This window comes from Hibiscus syriacus, unplaced genomic scaffold (genome assembly GCF_006381635.1).
Source record: "Hibiscus syriacus cultivar Baekdansim isolate YM2019G1 unplaced genomic scaffold, ASM638163v2 tig00110465_pilon, whole genome shotgun sequence".
Lineage (NCBI taxonomy): Eukaryota > Viridiplantae > Streptophyta > Magnoliopsida > Malvales > Malvaceae > Hibiscus > Hibiscus syriacus.
The window spans coordinates 138,780-155,722 of record NW_024062748.1 but is presented as its reverse complement, the minus strand read 5'-3'; the positions used below and the strand labels follow the sequence as shown (position 1 = coordinate 155,722).

Below are 16,943 nucleotides of genomic sequence, written 5' to 3'. Positions count from 1 at the left end.
TGGGATGCAAGCTTTCACTTCATCGCTCGCATAAGATATCCACTGAAATTGAAATATAAATATACAATTCAAATAAATAAAATATTCTAATTATATCTAGCATTTTAAATTAAAATATTAATAATTAAACAAATTTAAAAACATACCTCAGACCCAGCTTTCGTATCAATAAGTAAACGAATTTCCTCTAACCCAGTAGGTATACTTTTATGGTCCTTTCTTTTCATCGACCACCTATGAATTATAATATAAACTAAATATAACCCTATTTAATTAAAAATATTTAAATCAAAATTTAGTTCGAAAATTACCTCAACAATAAGGGGGAATACGTATGGTTCATTCACGATCGGGCATAAGAAAGGCATGCGGAACCACACCCATGATTGTAGAAGCAGAAGACATCCACCGATAGCAGTTTTCTTATAATTCGTCGCCCGACACATTTCTCTAAAGAGAAATGCCAAAACTGCAGCGTCCCAACTATATCTTACAGCTTCATCAAAATCGATCAGATGCCGCAACCACATACAATGCACCTGGTTGCGAGATTTGTCGGGCATCAATATTCCTCCAATTATTCGTAAAATATATGCCCGAGCACATGCCTTTGCTTGATCATCTGAAGCATTTTCATTTAAAACCTCAAAATTAGCTTTCAACCAAGATAAAGCTATTCTACCTCCATTAAACTCTGGCGGAGCAGCTCCAAGATAATCAATACACATTGATTGCCAATCACCATCCGCCATACCACACATCATATTTCCGTCGACGGGAAGCCCCAGATGCATAGAGACATCCTCCAATGTAATTGTGGCCTCTCCACATGGAAGGTGAAAAGTGTGTGTCTCGGGCCTCCACCTCTCAATTAGTGCAGAAATTAGGATAGATTCGAGTTTGCAACCGCCTATAATTGTTGCAATATACCCGAACCCGGCAGAAGCCAAATATGACAAAATACGTTCCGGTGTCGGTATACGTGGATTTTTAATAAAAGTCTCTAAAATACGATCAGTATCCTAAATAATATACATTATAAAAAATAAAAAAATAATATAAATTCATAATAACTTTAAAATAAAAATAAATTTAAATATTAACATTAATTATAAAAAATATTACCATATCGCTAAAATGTCTGGAGATATGATAAATATCCAATCGCAACAGCATTTCGTTTTCCATTATAACTGTAGACAAAACAATATAATTAACAAAAAAAATTAATAATTCTAAATAAATAATAATTATATAAATATTATTTTAATAAAAAAATAATATTCACATAAATATATTAATATAAAATATAATAACTATTTAAAAAAATACTAACATAAAAATAAATTTCTTACCACTAATAACAAATTTAAAACTCAAATAGTTGGAGAATTTGAGTTATATAAGAGAGGAGAATATGATTTTGGTGTGAAGAATGAGGGAGGGTTGAGGGGGGTTTATATAGGGGAGGAGGAGGGATAGTTAGGGAAAACGGATGGAGGCATTTATGGTATTTAATGGAAGGCGCGTCCCCGGGGATGCGCTTTCTACACGTGGCAGTCGAGTCAGCGAAGGCGCGTCCCTGGGGATGCGCCTTCCTCAACTCAACGAAAACACGGGTAAAGCGCGTCCCTGAAGACGCGCCTTTCGCTAACTCAACAGAAAAAGTGTTACTTCGAGAAATATTAATCAAACAATATCAAAAAAAAAGAAATATTAAAGAAAATTGGTCTCGTCAAATAGCCTGGTTCCATTATCGTGTCAGATATTCAGAAACATAAAATTAACAAACATCTTTGATATTTTCCCATAATTTTCATTTCCCTTTCTTTTTCGTATTTCGTTGAAAATAATCCCCCAAATCTCAGTCGATTCTTAACACAGATTTTTCATCATGGATTTCTTCAAATCAGTTTTCGCCGATGATCCAGATCCTCCTAAACCCCAACTCCAACCCGATTCCGATACTTCCAGAGCTGAATACCCCACCCCTGATTCCTCCCCCAAACTGTCAGATCCCGACCCTAACCCTACCGGCTGGAGCTTCGGTGGTCTTTTCCAAACGATAGCAACCAGATCCGAATTCGTAATCGAAACTTACCGTCGCGATCTCGAAGAATTCGGGATGGGTCTCAAAAAGGAAATCGAGGTAGCTCAGGGCTCGTTAGGGAACGTAGGGCAAGTCATTGATGAGTTCGGGAACACAGTGATAAAGGGTACGACCCAGATCATCAACCAAGGCAAGGAGGCAATACTAGCTGCCGATAACGAATCCGATTACTCTTCCTCCGATAGCAAGGACAAAAATCAGATTGCTCAGCGGAGCTTGAACTCGAATCGGTACAGTCGGTTCGATGCTCAAGTAAGGGCAATTCAAGGAGATATTAATACTTATATTGAAGAACCAGAGGATTTGGAGGATTATAAAAAGTGTAAATCTGGGTTTGATTTGGTAGAGAAGAAGGAAGAGATGGAGAGATTGATGGAAGAGAATGGAGAGATAGGGAGTGTTTATAAAAGGATTGTTGGTGTTTCGAATGGGGTTGATCACGAGACTTTTTGGTGTAGGTATTTTTATAGGGTTTTTAAGCTTAAGCAAGCTGAGGATGCGAGGGTTAAGCTTGTTAAGAGAGCAATTTCAAGGGAAGAGGAGGAGGAGTTGAGTTGGGATGTTGATGAGGATGAAGAAGAGGTGGACGAGAGAAATGTAATGCCCAAGGCGACTTTAAAGAGGCAAGAAGATGTGGAGAAGAAGGAAAAAGATGGAACTGTGGAAGAGAAGGCAGAAAAAGGTGATTTTTCGGAGAATAAAACTGTGGAAGAGAAAGCTGAAAAAGGTGTTGTATTGGAGAGTAAGGATCAAGTTGTTAAGAAGGTAAAGGAAAAGAATCCGGTCGAGGAACCACGAGTGGAAAGGAATGGAAATGATGATGAATCAAGTGGTGGAAATGTGGTGTCTGAGAAAGTTTATTTGAAGAAGGAGGAGGACCATTGGAAGGATGATTCAGTGGCGAAATCTGTTGAGAAAGTAGATTCTGAAGGGAAGGGCAAGAATGAGGAGCTTAAACCTAGTAGTGGCAATGGTAAAGACAGTGACTTTTCAGTGGTTTCAAGCCATCCTTCAATGGCTGAGGAGGAGGAGGATCTTGAGTGGGATGAAATTGAGGATCTCAGCAGCATTGATGATAAGAAAGGAACTCATGATGGGAGCCCGAGCTCCACCAATAGAACTGAGCTGAGAAAGCGACTGAGTACTGCTGAAGAAGATGAAGATTTGAACTGGGATATTGAAGATGATGATGAACCGGTTAAAGCTTGATGAAAAACGTAAAGTTTCATAAAAGAAATATTCCTCAGAATTTATTGCATTCTGCTGTTTCGTTTTCCTTGTATTCATTTCACTTTTCGTTTGAAATGCAAATATCTTATATGATTGGTGTACTTTTAAAACACTTGATTGAAATGAAATTGAAGCATCTATGTACATATTAAACTGCTCTAGTTATGGCCATTTTACTAGCCTTGATATTAACATATTGCCGTGACCCGTGATCTTGAATATTGGGTTTCTAAATCTAATAGCTGCATCATTTGAGAAGCACTTGGCCTTCACTCCTATCCGTTCTCTTTGATGCTTGTATTAGGGCTCTAATGGAAGTTAGATGTCATATTCTGCTGTCACCCTCCTATTCAAGGGTTTCTTTTGGGACAACATTTGCATTAGCCTTTGCTCGAGATCACATTGTAGGAGAATCTAGTTGAAAGTGTCATTTGGGAGTTGCTTTCCAATTACCTCTTGCATTTTATGCATTTTGTTTACAGCAACTACAATCGAATTATATAGTCAATGTGGATCTGTTTGAACTATATTGATTTGGTTACTCCTGATTTTAAGATGAACATAGAAGCACTTTACTAAGCAGAATTCACCAGTTGTATTCTTTTTCTTGGTGTTTTCGTTTATACTGTGTCGCTTGAGCGTTGAGCTGCATTTGTACATTTAAGTAAATGCATTTTCAGAGCTAAAAAGTGCATTGATAATTCATTTTGCTTTTGCCCTGGAGCTGCCACCTGCTTGATATCTGTTTCAGAAGTAGACTCTCCAATGTGTTTCAACAGGGGAAGACAATATAAGCTTTCTTTCTTTCTGGGGATGCGGTGGAAAGTGTTTAGTAGTTTTTTTCTTCCCTTTTGTTGTAAATTATGGATGTCCCTATCCGTTTAACGTTCCAAGTAGAGAAGTCATTTAGTAGGTGTCTTTGATCGCACAGTCCATGGCAAGAACATCGTGCTCTACCACGAGAGCAAGCATGATAACTGGACCATGGAGGACACCAGTTCCAGCATCATCGGAGCCAATGCACAGCAGTGTTAAAAAGGGCGCAAGGCACACTAAAGCAATGGGGGTTTTATAACCAAGACGCAAGGCATGAGGAGCAAGGTGCGTGCCTTGTTGAAGTAAGGCGCATTTTTTAAAATAAAAGATACATACATGTTTTTTTCTAGTTGTATAGTCAAGCAAAAACTAACAGTTCATGCAATGTAAACACAACTTGATAAAATTGGATGGGTGTTACAAACTAGAGTCTTACTAGGTTTCTTTTTTCCTAAACTCTTATCTACAAAATACTTATCTCCTAAACACTGATCATAAAATACAAATTAAAACAGACTTCTAATCTCGTCAGGTTTCTACCTAAACATCTTTAGTTTTGTAAATTCTTCTCCCTGAATTCTTTCTTCTCATTGTAATACCATGGGAGTCAAACCAGACCCCTTAATACATGAAGATGGATGAATCCTATCATAAGCTAACTTTCCACTTCATAGAATAAAGTTGAATAAAAAAGTCACCATATAACTACACCAAGAATTGGAAAAAAAATACAAAATGCAGCGAAGTGGGAAAACACGCGCATTATTAGGATGCCAAGCGACACCTATGACAGAGGAACTGTGTTTTTTCCCCAATCCCTTTGCTTACCCACCTACAAACAGCAAAGCATATGAGCGTATAGCATCAACTGTAGATAAAAAATGAGCAGAAAAGAAAGCATTAGGCCCTCAATGTTTGGAATTCACCCACAGATGGAAACAATGGATTGATGTGTGTATGTATGTATGCATGTACATAAATATATACAAACCAAGTTGGAGGATATTAAGAGAAAGGAGAGGTAACAACTAAAATGTAGCAACATATTACCAGTTATTATCTTCTTCACAATAGCTTATGCACATAGTGTTAGCACAAAAATTAACTAAAAAAGACGAAACAACAAAAAAAAAATTGAACCTCCATGCCTCAGCTTGCCTTACTGCGTTCCATTGAAATTGCCTTGCCTAGATTTAATTAGGCGCTTCACCCTTGCCTCGCCTTAACACCTAGGCGTGTCTCAGTTGCGCCTTTTTAAACACCGATGCACAGGAGCCGTTAATAACTCCATTAAACCTTATGGTTCCTATCTCTGCCATGTACAAATTTGACAGTTACAAATTTAAGATTTAATATATTTTTATTATTGAACAAAATTTCATATCGATCAGATCTTAAGATGTTTTACAGACGAATAGATTAGAGTCGAGCAAGGTCAAGTTCATTTTTGGCCAAGAAAAACATATTGATATGAGATTATTGGGCCAGGAGCCATTTTGTTATTAAATCACTCTAAAACCCTTCTCCAGGCAGCAACAAAATCCTCCATCTGTCCAGCGCCACTCGCTGTACTAACATTCGCGTTTTCTAACAGCAGATCAAAGTCTAAAGGGATTCAAAATGGCTGCTGGTATCCTTCGGAACTCTAATTCGAGGAGCCTTTTGTCACTCTCTTCCCCATTATACTGCTACTTTCGTGGCTAGTAGTGTTTATCGAGTGAGTCGGTCGTGAATTAGGTTATGCTCGATTCGTACTCGTTAAAATTTTTTATTTGCTTGTTAAACTCTTTAAAATTTTGCTCGACTCGTGCTCGTTAAAATAACTTATTGCTCGACTCGTTGCTTGTTAAGTTCGATGCTCGTTGCTCATTAATCTCGATGCTCGTTGCTCATTAAGCTCGATGCTCGTAGTTCGCTTCGTTGCTTGTTAAGCTCGATGCTTGTCTCGTTGCTCATTAAAATACCAACATTTTTACTTTATTTTCTTAATTATAGTAAAATTTACTAATACACTATACATATCTTAATATAAATATAAATTAATAAATTTAACAAAAAAATTGATCAAAAGAATGTACTAAGCATTTTCAAAGTAACAATTTATAAATACATTATAATAATAAATAGGGTTTGATTTTTTAGTATAGTAAAATATTAATTAATATTTACTATTTTTTTATTATTTATTAAAAATTATTAATTTATCATATTTTTAATTATTTATTAATAAATTAATAATTTTTTTAATAAAATAATTTTTTTAAAGAATTATTAAAAAAAATTATGAGCTCTAACTTATCGAATCGAATTTTGCTCGATTCAATTTGTTAAGGAGTCGAGTAGAGTTAGAATTGAGTTAATCTAAATTAAATTTTTATCGAATTTTATTGGTGAACTCATAAATCACCCCAACTCGTAGCTACATCTCTTCTTCCCACTTCTCAGTCTCCCATTTCTCTCTGGAAATGAGGCATCGTTTCCAGCTAACGCTAATCCTTGGTGGAGATTCATGGTTACGTTTACTCGCACGTCAGTTCTCTTCCTTTCTTTTTTTGCCAAATAAATTAGATCTCTTTCTCTTTGTTACTTTCAACTTTCAACATTTTTTCCCGCGGGGGGCTGAGGGGTTTTTTTTTTTTGGGTTTAGATGTTAAATTTTGTGACTTCAAAAATAGAAAAGTCGTTTCCTTTTCCTTTTTTGGTTTTTCAGTTTGAATGAAAAAAATGATTTTTTTAATGGTTTAATGGCGGGTATAAAGAAGAGAGATAGAGATCGGGTTTCCGTTTTAACCGTTGAAATCGTTTTCTTTTCCAGGAAACTTCATGTTAATGTAGGAACGATTGGGCATGTTGATCATGGGAAGACCACACTAACTGCAGCTATAACCAAGGTTGGTTATGGATGTGCTTAATAGTTCTCTCCATAGATCGTATCAATTTTGGAATAGTTATGAACAGTTATTAGTTTTACAATAGTGATCTGATGATAGTTTCGGAATTCTGTGAATAGGTGTTGGCAGATGAAGGTAAAGCCAAGGCTGTGGCCTTTGATGAAATTGACAAGGCCCCTGAGGAGAAGAAGAGAGGAATTACAATCGCAACTGTTGGTAAATTTTTGTTTTCTCTTGAATAGGTTAATGCAGTTGCCCTCTTGAATTTTTATGCCCTTGCAATGTTATTACACTTGATATCATTTTGCAGGCTCATGTAGAGTATGAGACAGTGAAACGTCATTATGCTCATGTAGACTATCCCGGACATGCTGATTACGTTAAAGTAAGCCGTTAACTTAATATGGTAAATGGAATTATGTTTTCTGAATCTTTTGCTACATAACCTTGCTGGAAATGTTACACAAAATTTCTATATGTTCTGTTATTCCAACTTCAATATTACTTCTGCTCGTTTTATCCATTATCACTAACTTAGATGCTGATATTAACCGTCTTGAATCATTGTTTCATTTTTGTTTATTAATGCACCACGATTGTAACTGTCAAACATCTTATGAACAGTGGCCTATTTATAACCTGTTCTGCAGAATATGATCACTGGTGCTGCTCAAATGGATGGTGGTATTCTGGTTGTGTCTGCACCTGATGGGTCTATGCCGCAGACTAAGGAACATATTCTACTTGCTCGACAGGTGGTTACACTACTAATAGCTGCTTGAATTTATTTGTCATGGATGTTTGCCTGTGGTTTCAGAAGAAAGCTAATTATTTACATATAAAATGTTTTTCTTCTGCAGGTTGGTGTGCCTTCTCTTGTGTGTTTCCTGAATAAAGTTGACGCTGTTGATGATCCAGAGCTTTTGGAGCTTGTGGAGATGGAGCTTCGTCGTAAGTAACCTTTTGTGTTATTCTTGCTTGTTCATTGTTTTGGCCTCTTGGAACTAATTCACATAAATCTATGTTTGCAACAGAGCTGCTTAGCTTCTACAAGTTTCCTGGGGATGAAATACCTATCATTCGGGGATCAGCATTGTCTGCTTTACAGGATACAAATGAGGAAATAGGCAAAATTGCAATTTTGAAACTAATGGAGGCTGTAGATCAGTACATTCCTGACCCTGTGCGCCAACTTGACAAACCTTTCCTGATGCCAATTGAAGATGTTTTCTCAATTCAGTTAGTGTGCTGTGCATTTTCTTTCCTTACTACTAGTTATTTCTTTTGGTTTTGCTGAATCAGTTGTTGTAGAAGCTATTTTTTATGACTTTGGTTATCATATTTGTCTGTATCGGTCTTTTCTTCTCCTTTTTAGCCATCCAAACTCCTTTAGGATTGAATTAAATGTCAAGTAACTAAGTTGTGGTTACAATGTTATTTCCCTTTTTCTATCTCATGTTAGGATGAAGACATGGGGCATAATGCTTGGAAATGTTAGTTTTTCATTTAAAAATATGATAATGTTACTTGCACAGTTTCATTTGTTGGAATTGCAATAATATCTGTTCCCCTCTGTATTTTTGAGTAAAATTCCATTATATTGCATACGTGAGAATTTTTTTGGAGTAAATGTCATAGAATTTTGTTACTATTGCATGCCAGAAACTGATTTTTGGAGTTAAAATTCTTAATTTAGCTCTGATGATTTTGACTTGTTACTGGAAGGGACGTGAAACTGTTGCAACTGGTCGTGTTGAAGCAGGGAACATTAAAGTTGGTGAAGAAGTTGAAATTTTGGGGTTAAGACAGGTATATTTGTATACTGATATTTTTGTTCATTTTCTAAGAAGTATATACACATTTGCTTGAGATTAATTTGTTGGACTTATAGTATTCTGGAATTCTTATTCTGAGTAAGACAGCTTGTTAAGGGTTGTTTGTTGAAGTGTTCTGTTGATTTATATTAGTAAAATATCTTTAATTGTTATTTTTAAAATCAAGTTTTCTTCTTCACGGTGCCCCTCGTAAAACTACAGTTACTGTGGTTGAGATGTTCAAGAAGATCTTGGATTAAGGACAGGTAAGTGAACTGTTATAGATTCTTCTACATTTGGTGTTGATTTTTATATTTATGCGTGTGAGAATGTTGGACTTGCACGTTGGAATTCTTCTTACTGCTAGGCTGGTGACATGTCGGACTTCTTCTTCGTGGCCTAAAAAGAGAGGATGTGCAACGTGGAATGGTAAATGGCACCAACTAAACTTTGCTTTAAATCCTCTTAGTTCTTTAGCAACAAATAGAACTTTTTGAAGTGATTAATTTTTCATGCTGAGGAATATTTTATGTAGAAAAGGAGAGAAAATAGTTTTTTTCAGTAATGTTCATTATTAGCTTGTGAAAGAATATATTTACATATATATTGATGGCAAATTTGTTTTGTTGAGCATGATGTGTGAAAATGAGAACGTAGCCATCTGATTTCGTCCAACTGTTTAGGTAATTGCCAAACCTGGAAGCTTGAAGACATACAAAAGGTTTGAGGCAGAGATATACGTCGTCACGAAAGATGAAGGTGGACGCCATACAGCCTTTGAATCAAATTACAGGCCTCAGTTTTATCAGAGGACGGTAGATGTCACTGGAAAAGTGGAATTACCCGAAAGTGTTAAGATGGTTCTGCCAGGAGACAATGTCACTGCAACTTTTGAGCCGATCTCACCCACGCCTCTTGAAGCAGGTATGCTACAATATTCCTGTCTCTGTTATGACACATTATTATATCAGGAAGATGGTTTTCTTCCCTCTTGTTCTTAAACTCTTGAAAGCTTAGAAAACAAGTCCTAAAATGTAGCTCGACATGAATGTAATAGGACAGGTTTGCCTTGAGGGAAGGAGGTAGAACTGTTGGTGCGGGTGTAGTAGTATCGAAAGTACTGAACTAAGAAGCTCCCGTTCCGGTTTATTACTGGTTCTTTCCATCATATTGATTGCAGAATGGAGAATTAGGTAGAGCAATCAGTTGGAAATATCCTGTGTTGTAGAATTACTGAAAAGATTGTTAGATACGAAATGCGGGGTGTTACTGAAATTATTTTCATTCAATTTCCGGTGGTTCGTACGCAGTCAGCATGTTTTTTCCCCATTTGCACCCAGAAATCACAAGTGAAGAGATGTTATTGTCATCTAAAATAATTGTACCGTGGAACAGTGTCATGTAAACTCGGTATTATGCGCGTCATAATCAATTATTTTCAGTTTAATCAAAAAATAAATATCTAAATTATACCTTATATTAATTTTTTGTGTTAAAGAATTTTTTGCTTCAAATATATACTTAATGTCCTCTACACTTTTAGATATCCGGTTTGTCATGATGGTTAAAAGAAACCATTAACTGACACTTTTAGATGTTTGGTCTGTCATGATCGTTAATTGATAAATTGACCTTATTTAACATATTTAACTTAGATTATCATAAATTCACTTATCTTGGCTTATGATAATCTAATGTTTATGAATACACAATTTTAACATCTCAGTTCCATTGACATATACGAATTTAACATCTCATTCCCACTTACATAAAACTAAAGTCCTAAGTGCCATTCCCTCGTCTTTCCATGACCCGTGGGTTTATAAAAGACTACAATATCTTTCTTTTCTCTTCCAAAATAATCAATCTCATATAACATATAGATCATGTGACATGTTAATTATAGCTAATATTTAGCAAAGTTAACCAAGGTAACAATACAATTACATTTTCACTTATCTATCCATCGACTCACATAATTAACTTGCATCGAATTATCACTTCCACATAATATCAATAGGCTAACATGATAAGAACACATTGGAGCGTTGAATTTCATAGCAATACACATAAACATACTTTGTCGATTACATGCTATTCGAACCTTAGTTTAAAGTCAGTTTTCACAACTTATTTCCAATTTAACAAGCTATCGTGCTAAGATCATATCAAACATAGAAACTTATATATGATATACATATGAATTTATTTCGACTTTTCATCTAATAGCCAAAAGTTCGATACAAACCTGAATTTCATATTTTAACATATTATTCAATTATGAATTATACGATTATCAATTATTCTTTATGCCTCATATATATCAATTATTCGATAATATTTTCTTTTTTCTTAGCTTTAGAATTTCTCATTGAACTTTAAATACACATTTTAAGCACGTTAATGACACAATCCAACACTAAATTCATAATCATATCTTAAAATGAACATGCACAAACATATGATGAATTTTAGGATTTAAGGTTTCTATTTCCCACCTTCGAATTCAAATCTAATTCCATCAAATTGAAGATTAGCTATATTTCCAAATATGTACTTTGATCACACATACACTCGTATATTTTCTTTGAATTTGGACTCTCTCTAAAATATAAGGGTTCAAGAATGGTGGATTGAGTTAAAGTTAAGGGCTTACTTCAACATGAACAAGATTTCTATGATGAAATTAACAGTCACCCTATGGAGAACGTAGGAAGAATTAAAATAGAACTGGTTGGTATACTTTTGTTTTCTCTTGAGATTTGTTTCCACTGCAATGTTATCACACTATTGATTTTGCATGCTCGTGTGGAGTATGACACAAACGACACTATGCACATGTAGACTGCCATGGACATCTTGATCATGTTGAAGTAAAGCCGTTAACTTTAACATAGCACGACTCTATAAAGCTCAAATATCTTATGAGCAATGGCCTAACTATAACCTGTTCTGCAGAATATGATTGCCGGTGTCAAATGGACAGTGCAATTCTGGTTGTGTCCGCTCTTGATGGACCCATGGAACAGACTAAAGAACAGATTCGAGTTGTCTGACAGATTGATATGCTACTAATTGCTGCTCAGGTATATCACTGATGGATGTTTGCCTCTATTGACATAAAGGGGAAAAAAACTTCTGCAGGTTGGTGTGTCCTCTATTGTGTGTTTTCTGAATAAAGTTGTTGCTGTTAACATTCATGGCCTATGCCTCTTGAAGCAGGTATGCTATAACATTCATGGCCCCTAGTATGCATTTTAGGCGGTTGGGTTTCAATTAAGCAACAATTTAATTCATGGATATAAATATATGACCTCCAAAGATCTTCCATATGCATGAAAATCTCAGAAAATATAACCATATATTCATGTCGAATACACTTTCGTATCTGACACTCGCACCCAAGTGAAAATAACATAAATGTCTTGTGCACAGCATTGATTACCACAAATCAAAATACCAATTATTATAGTAGTTGAAGATAGCTTCAAGTACAGAGACAAAATTGTAGTTAAATTAACACGGAAGTTATGGTTCTTTTTGCCCCTAAGACAGTAGTACTACTAACCCTCCTCTTTGGCACTGACCTCTCCATTTACAACTTAATCGATTTCTATACATAAGCTGCAGAGATTAGATCCTTCTCATACGTTCTCAAGGCCATCATAAGACCACAATGGATAGCACAGAAGCCAGAGTTTCTATTGTTGCCCCCCAACCGCCTCTGTTCTTCAGATATTGAAGTCCAAGATCAATGCCGCAGCTCTAGAAGCCAAAGTTCATACAAACCTCAGCACTGCTACAGCCATCACCGTCGCAGCTCTGAAATAGATTTGATTAACACTTTTCTCCACTCTCTTAATCATCTCCTCTTCCTTCAGATCCAGCTTGCTATTATTCTTGCTGATATGTACGACTGTGTCCCTCAGTCGGTTAACTGCCTGTGAGAACCAAACTAGCCCGAAGGCGAGGCCAGTGCTAAATAGTTTAGATGTACCAAATGGAACTCCCCCACAAGCTACCTTACAAATAACAGAGAAAAGAACAGCGAGACCAGTCCCAGCAATGCTGGCAGAGAATTGGGTCAAGAGCTGAGGGAGTTCAGGACCGGATTTCTTAAGGGAAAGAATTGCTGTTCTGCCATGCTGTCTCCTATCAACCATCAAGGAAAGAAGGCATTCACATGCATGGAAATAGTTCTTCTTGTACAGATCTCTCTCCCCACCTAACTTCTTGGAGGTCTTCTTTGATGATGGCTTCACCTTGATTTTCTCAAGACTGTCAATAATGAGGTGCATGAGCATACGAGAAACAGAAAAACATTCTGAACAAAAGATTTACATAGAAAGTGCCAAAACTATGGTTTTTGTAGAAGTTCACATTTTCACCATGCATAAGAAGAAATCATCTTTTAGGTCCGATAACCAGTGGACAATAGCCAAGTCAGAAGATATGTAGGTCAGACCTGCCACTTTTAGCATATTCATTGATCGGTTCTTTTATGCACATATTTTTCGTTTAGCACCTTGTATAATTTCTATTTCCGTTGCTATATATTTCTGGTGTCCATTCCATTGCTATGGTCTGAACTGCAATTAATATAAATGAATAATAGTAATTCACAAGTCATATCCCATCATAAAAATTGTATGCATATATTTCAAGATACCAAACCAAGATAAATTCCAATTATGTCAACCAGACAAATTCCACAGAATCATACAGAAATATTATTGAAAATGATTATCAAACACATACCTCTTCAGAGGTGCAATGCTTGCAACTTCACCCTGTGGAGAAGACAGGTTAGTACCAGCACGTGCTTTCATGATCCGTTTCCTGGTAGGTAAGAGAGTTTAGCATCAGATGCCTTTCAAACATTGAAATCAACTTATAGTTTTACATTCCAATAAGACTAAACCTGAGCAGCAAATTTTGTTAATCTCAAACCAGAAGCACAAGTCAATCGATCATAAGCCGTTTAAGATCATCAAGTATTAACATAAAAAATGCAAACAATGACGGTAGAAAATTTTCATCATATGTTTACATTTCAATAATAGTCAAAATACTGCAATATAGTGCTACTCATAACGAGATTTATTTGTTTGTACTCGAAAGGAAGTCAGTGTTCGTTTCAATACCTATCGAAGTATGGGACCACTTGCGATTGCTTTCTCCACTTAGTTGAGTTGCTTGATAAGTAAAATTCAGAAATGAATGAAAGGATGTCTTTCATCTCAGTCCCACAAGCTGTAAGCACAACTTGACCATCTGGGTTAACTGTAACCTTCGAATTGTGCACTATTTCTCCAAAAAAGTCTGGGAGAGGCATCTGGGGATCAAGTTTGCTAATTGGATGTATTAGATAAGAATCAAAAGGCTGTTGATGCATGCCAAAAATCACCGGTTGAAGTCCCATCAAATCAGATAGCAAAGATAAATCAAGTTCCCCTTTCTCTAATTCATTTGATCCAGACATAAGAAACTTCAAGATTTTTTCATGTCTCCTGCACTTTTCAGCTATCCCAAATCCAAGCAGTTCCGTGTCTTGGTAAGCATCTATGACCAAAACAGGAAAAGTATAAGCATTCTGCAAAGACTACCATAGACATGTCAAGTAAATCTTTTAACTCTTCTTTATCCTATTAAAATCAACTTCCATAATCATACGGGGAAGTTCTGAGTTTCAAATAAAAAAACTCTCACCGAGGTGAAACAAAAAGTTAGTTACCATATTAACTAAACTTCATTAGTAAAACACAAATTCTTTATCACGTTTCTGAGAACAATAATTGGTTTGTGTTTATTTTCCTACATAGTGAAAGAAATAATTAGTCCATTACAAGGAACTAGGCAACAAGTTGCAGACCTGGTTTATTGATTATCACAGGCTTTTGTGCCGTAGGATCAACATCGATAAACAGTTTAGGCTCACACAGTGCAGTAACTGGTTTTGGCAGTTCCTGGAATTGGTTTCTCCTCAGATCAAAGGAGCCTATCTGTACCATGTCTTGGTTTACTATCTGACTTGTAAAGAAGGATCCACCCTCCTGCTTCCGTCCAAACAATAAGCAACCATTACAAATAACTAAAAATACATTTTTTAACAAAAAATATTTAGTACTAGAACGAGTGACAAAGAGCTGCAACAAAGAATTATAAGTAGCAAAGCAATAAAAATAATAATTGCAAGTTATTGATGAGAGCAAAGCTCAGCAATTTCTCATATCAAATATACACATGTCAAGGCACGAATTTGGATAAAACTCGAAATTATACATGTTAGCATGATTAAAAATTATGCAAATAATTAAACAAAGAATAATTTAACACAACAAAACAATAGGAAACAACACATCTCAAGAACTCAAATCATCAAACAACACAAAAAAGGAATTACCTTGATCCTAAAGCCTTGCTCTTGGTGTAAAACAAGCCCTGGGCCCTGAGGGTACCCATGAGAAGCCATCAAGCAAAGCTTCATCATATTGATTTATGGAGAGAAACCCAGTTTTCTAAAAATTCTCAGCCTTCTTAACCCTTCTTTGTTACAGAGACAAACACTTATCCGTCTCTAGACCTGAGAATCATGGATTTCCTCATAATTATCGTTCCTATTGCTGTGGTTATAAAAAGATAGGAAGGCTAAGATTTTAAGATGGGGAAATATCGATTAATGAGAACCAATTGTTAGGATTTGATAAATCTGTGTGGGTTTGGTATCTGTGGCAGTCGCTGCCTATGAGAATTCCAGACCAGCCCCTGGGAACAGCCAAATGAGTGTCGCCATTTTGATCTTGGATTCTTCCCCGAGTCCGATTCCTTTGGTTTTTATTTTGAACCGTCAGATTGTGACGGCTATGTGGACCACAGCTGTCACAGCTGCCGACTTAGTGAGGTCATTTCCATTTCATCATCGTAAGAAAAATGGATTTTTTTTACCTAAATATACTCCGAATAAAAAAATTATTGATATAATATTTATTAACCATTAATTCTTGATATAACACCTCACCTAAAAATATGAGTGGAATCAAATCAATTTTTTAACGTGGAGTTAAAAGTTTTGTTTTTTTTTCTAATCGAAATTTGTTTACTCTTAAATTTAACATGTTAATGTAACTATTTTCTTTAATAAATAAGTCGTCTTTAAACTTAGATTATCGTGATATCTAGACTAGCTTCAAATTCAGATTATTAATTAAGCAAAAATCAGAAGTAGAGATATGATTAATAACTATAATTTTCGTATGTGTTTGGTAATTAAAAAAAAAATTATTTTGTAGTTCCAATAAATGTTATATTTAAACATTGGATTGAAGGTTTACAATCTATCTTTGTTGTGTGTTTCATTGGACATATGACATGTGATTTTTATTCTTATCTATAATATAATTATTGAGTGGTATCTATATTATTGTGTGTTTTGTCAGTTTGGTTTCGTATAATTTATTCAACGACTAGTTGTTGATTTGTATTATTCATAACATCGATAAATGACGGAAGACAAATGATGATTGGAAGAGAAAGCACAACTAGTGGTTAATAATTTGAGAGACATGATTTGATCGTATTTCCGATCATCATTTTTTAAGTATTGATATGATAATTTCAAGTGACTACATGAGATGATTCATGCAATACTAGAAGTTGTATCTATCGTTTAATAATAAACGAGTTAAAACTATTCTTTAAAGAAGAAAAAGACTTCAACCAACGTAGCATCATTATCCTCTAACTAGCTGTGGAAGAACGAGCTCTTCTAGTTTTTTTTCAATAATACCAAACATTACAACATACACTATCGATGTCACTGATGCAATATTAAGCAAATTATGTTTCACATGTGTCAAGTTTGACACAAGATCATCATACACTAGTACAATAAAAATTAATCTAACCAATGACAATTTTTATTAATGATATTTTTCGAATTTTAGTTGTTCATATTCAACTTTGGATTGTTGATCAAACACTTCCACATTCATTACCGTCAAAGTCGACAACACACATCAATATCTATAATGTTAGATATAATGTTGGTCAAGATGGTGAAAATAATAACAATACCCATCTTTT

General features: G+C 35.4%; 3 protein-coding genes across 4 annotated transcripts; 2 read left to right on the top strand and 1 right to left on the bottom strand.

Moving 5' to 3' along the window:
- The first annotated feature begins 1,779 nt into the window (after positions 1-1,779).
- LOC120127217 (BSD domain-containing protein 1-like) lies at positions 1,780-3,488 on the top strand. 2 transcript variants are annotated; one of them, XM_039145179.1, is made up of 2 exons: positions 1,780-2,930; positions 2,967-3,488. In XM_039145179.1, the coding sequence occupies exons 1-2, from the start codon at positions 1,895-1,897 to the stop codon at positions 3,317-3,319; spliced, it is 1,389 nt and encodes a 462-aa protein (XP_039001110.1). In that variant the 5' UTR covers positions 1,780-1,894; the 3' UTR covers positions 3,320-3,488. The 2 variants fall into 2 exon arrangements, with proteins under 2 accessions (XP_039001110.1, XP_039001108.1); XM_039145177.1 differs by having other exon boundaries at positions 1,780-3,488.
- Positions 3,489-6,575: 3,087 nt separating this feature from the next.
- Positions 6,576-10,166, top strand: LOC120127205 (elongation factor Tu, mitochondrial-like). The gene is made up of 11 exons (XM_039145174.1): positions 6,576-6,685; positions 6,972-7,047; positions 7,167-7,259; positions 7,358-7,432; positions 7,698-7,802; positions 7,908-7,998; positions 8,082-8,287; positions 8,773-8,856; positions 9,084-9,290; positions 9,545-9,785; positions 9,919-10,166. The coding sequence occupies exons 1-9, from the start codon at positions 6,666-6,668 to the stop codon at positions 9,129-9,131; spliced, it is 798 nt and encodes a 265-aa protein (XP_039001105.1). The 5' UTR covers positions 6,576-6,665; the 3' UTR covers positions 9,132-9,290; positions 9,545-9,785; positions 9,919-10,166.
- A 2,185-nt stretch (positions 10,167-12,351) lies between these two features.
- Positions 12,352-15,538, bottom strand: LOC120127199. The gene is made up of 5 exons (XM_039145171.1): positions 15,265-15,538; positions 14,734-14,914; positions 14,006-14,423; positions 13,620-13,700; positions 12,352-13,139 (listed from the first exon to the last, which is right to left on the bottom strand). The coding sequence occupies exons 1-5, from the start codon at positions 15,349-15,351 to the stop codon at positions 12,641-12,643; spliced, it is 1,266 nt and encodes a 421-aa protein (XP_039001102.1). The 5' UTR covers positions 15,352-15,538; the 3' UTR covers positions 12,352-12,640.
- Between the last annotated feature and the right edge of the window lie 1,405 nt (positions 15,539-16,943).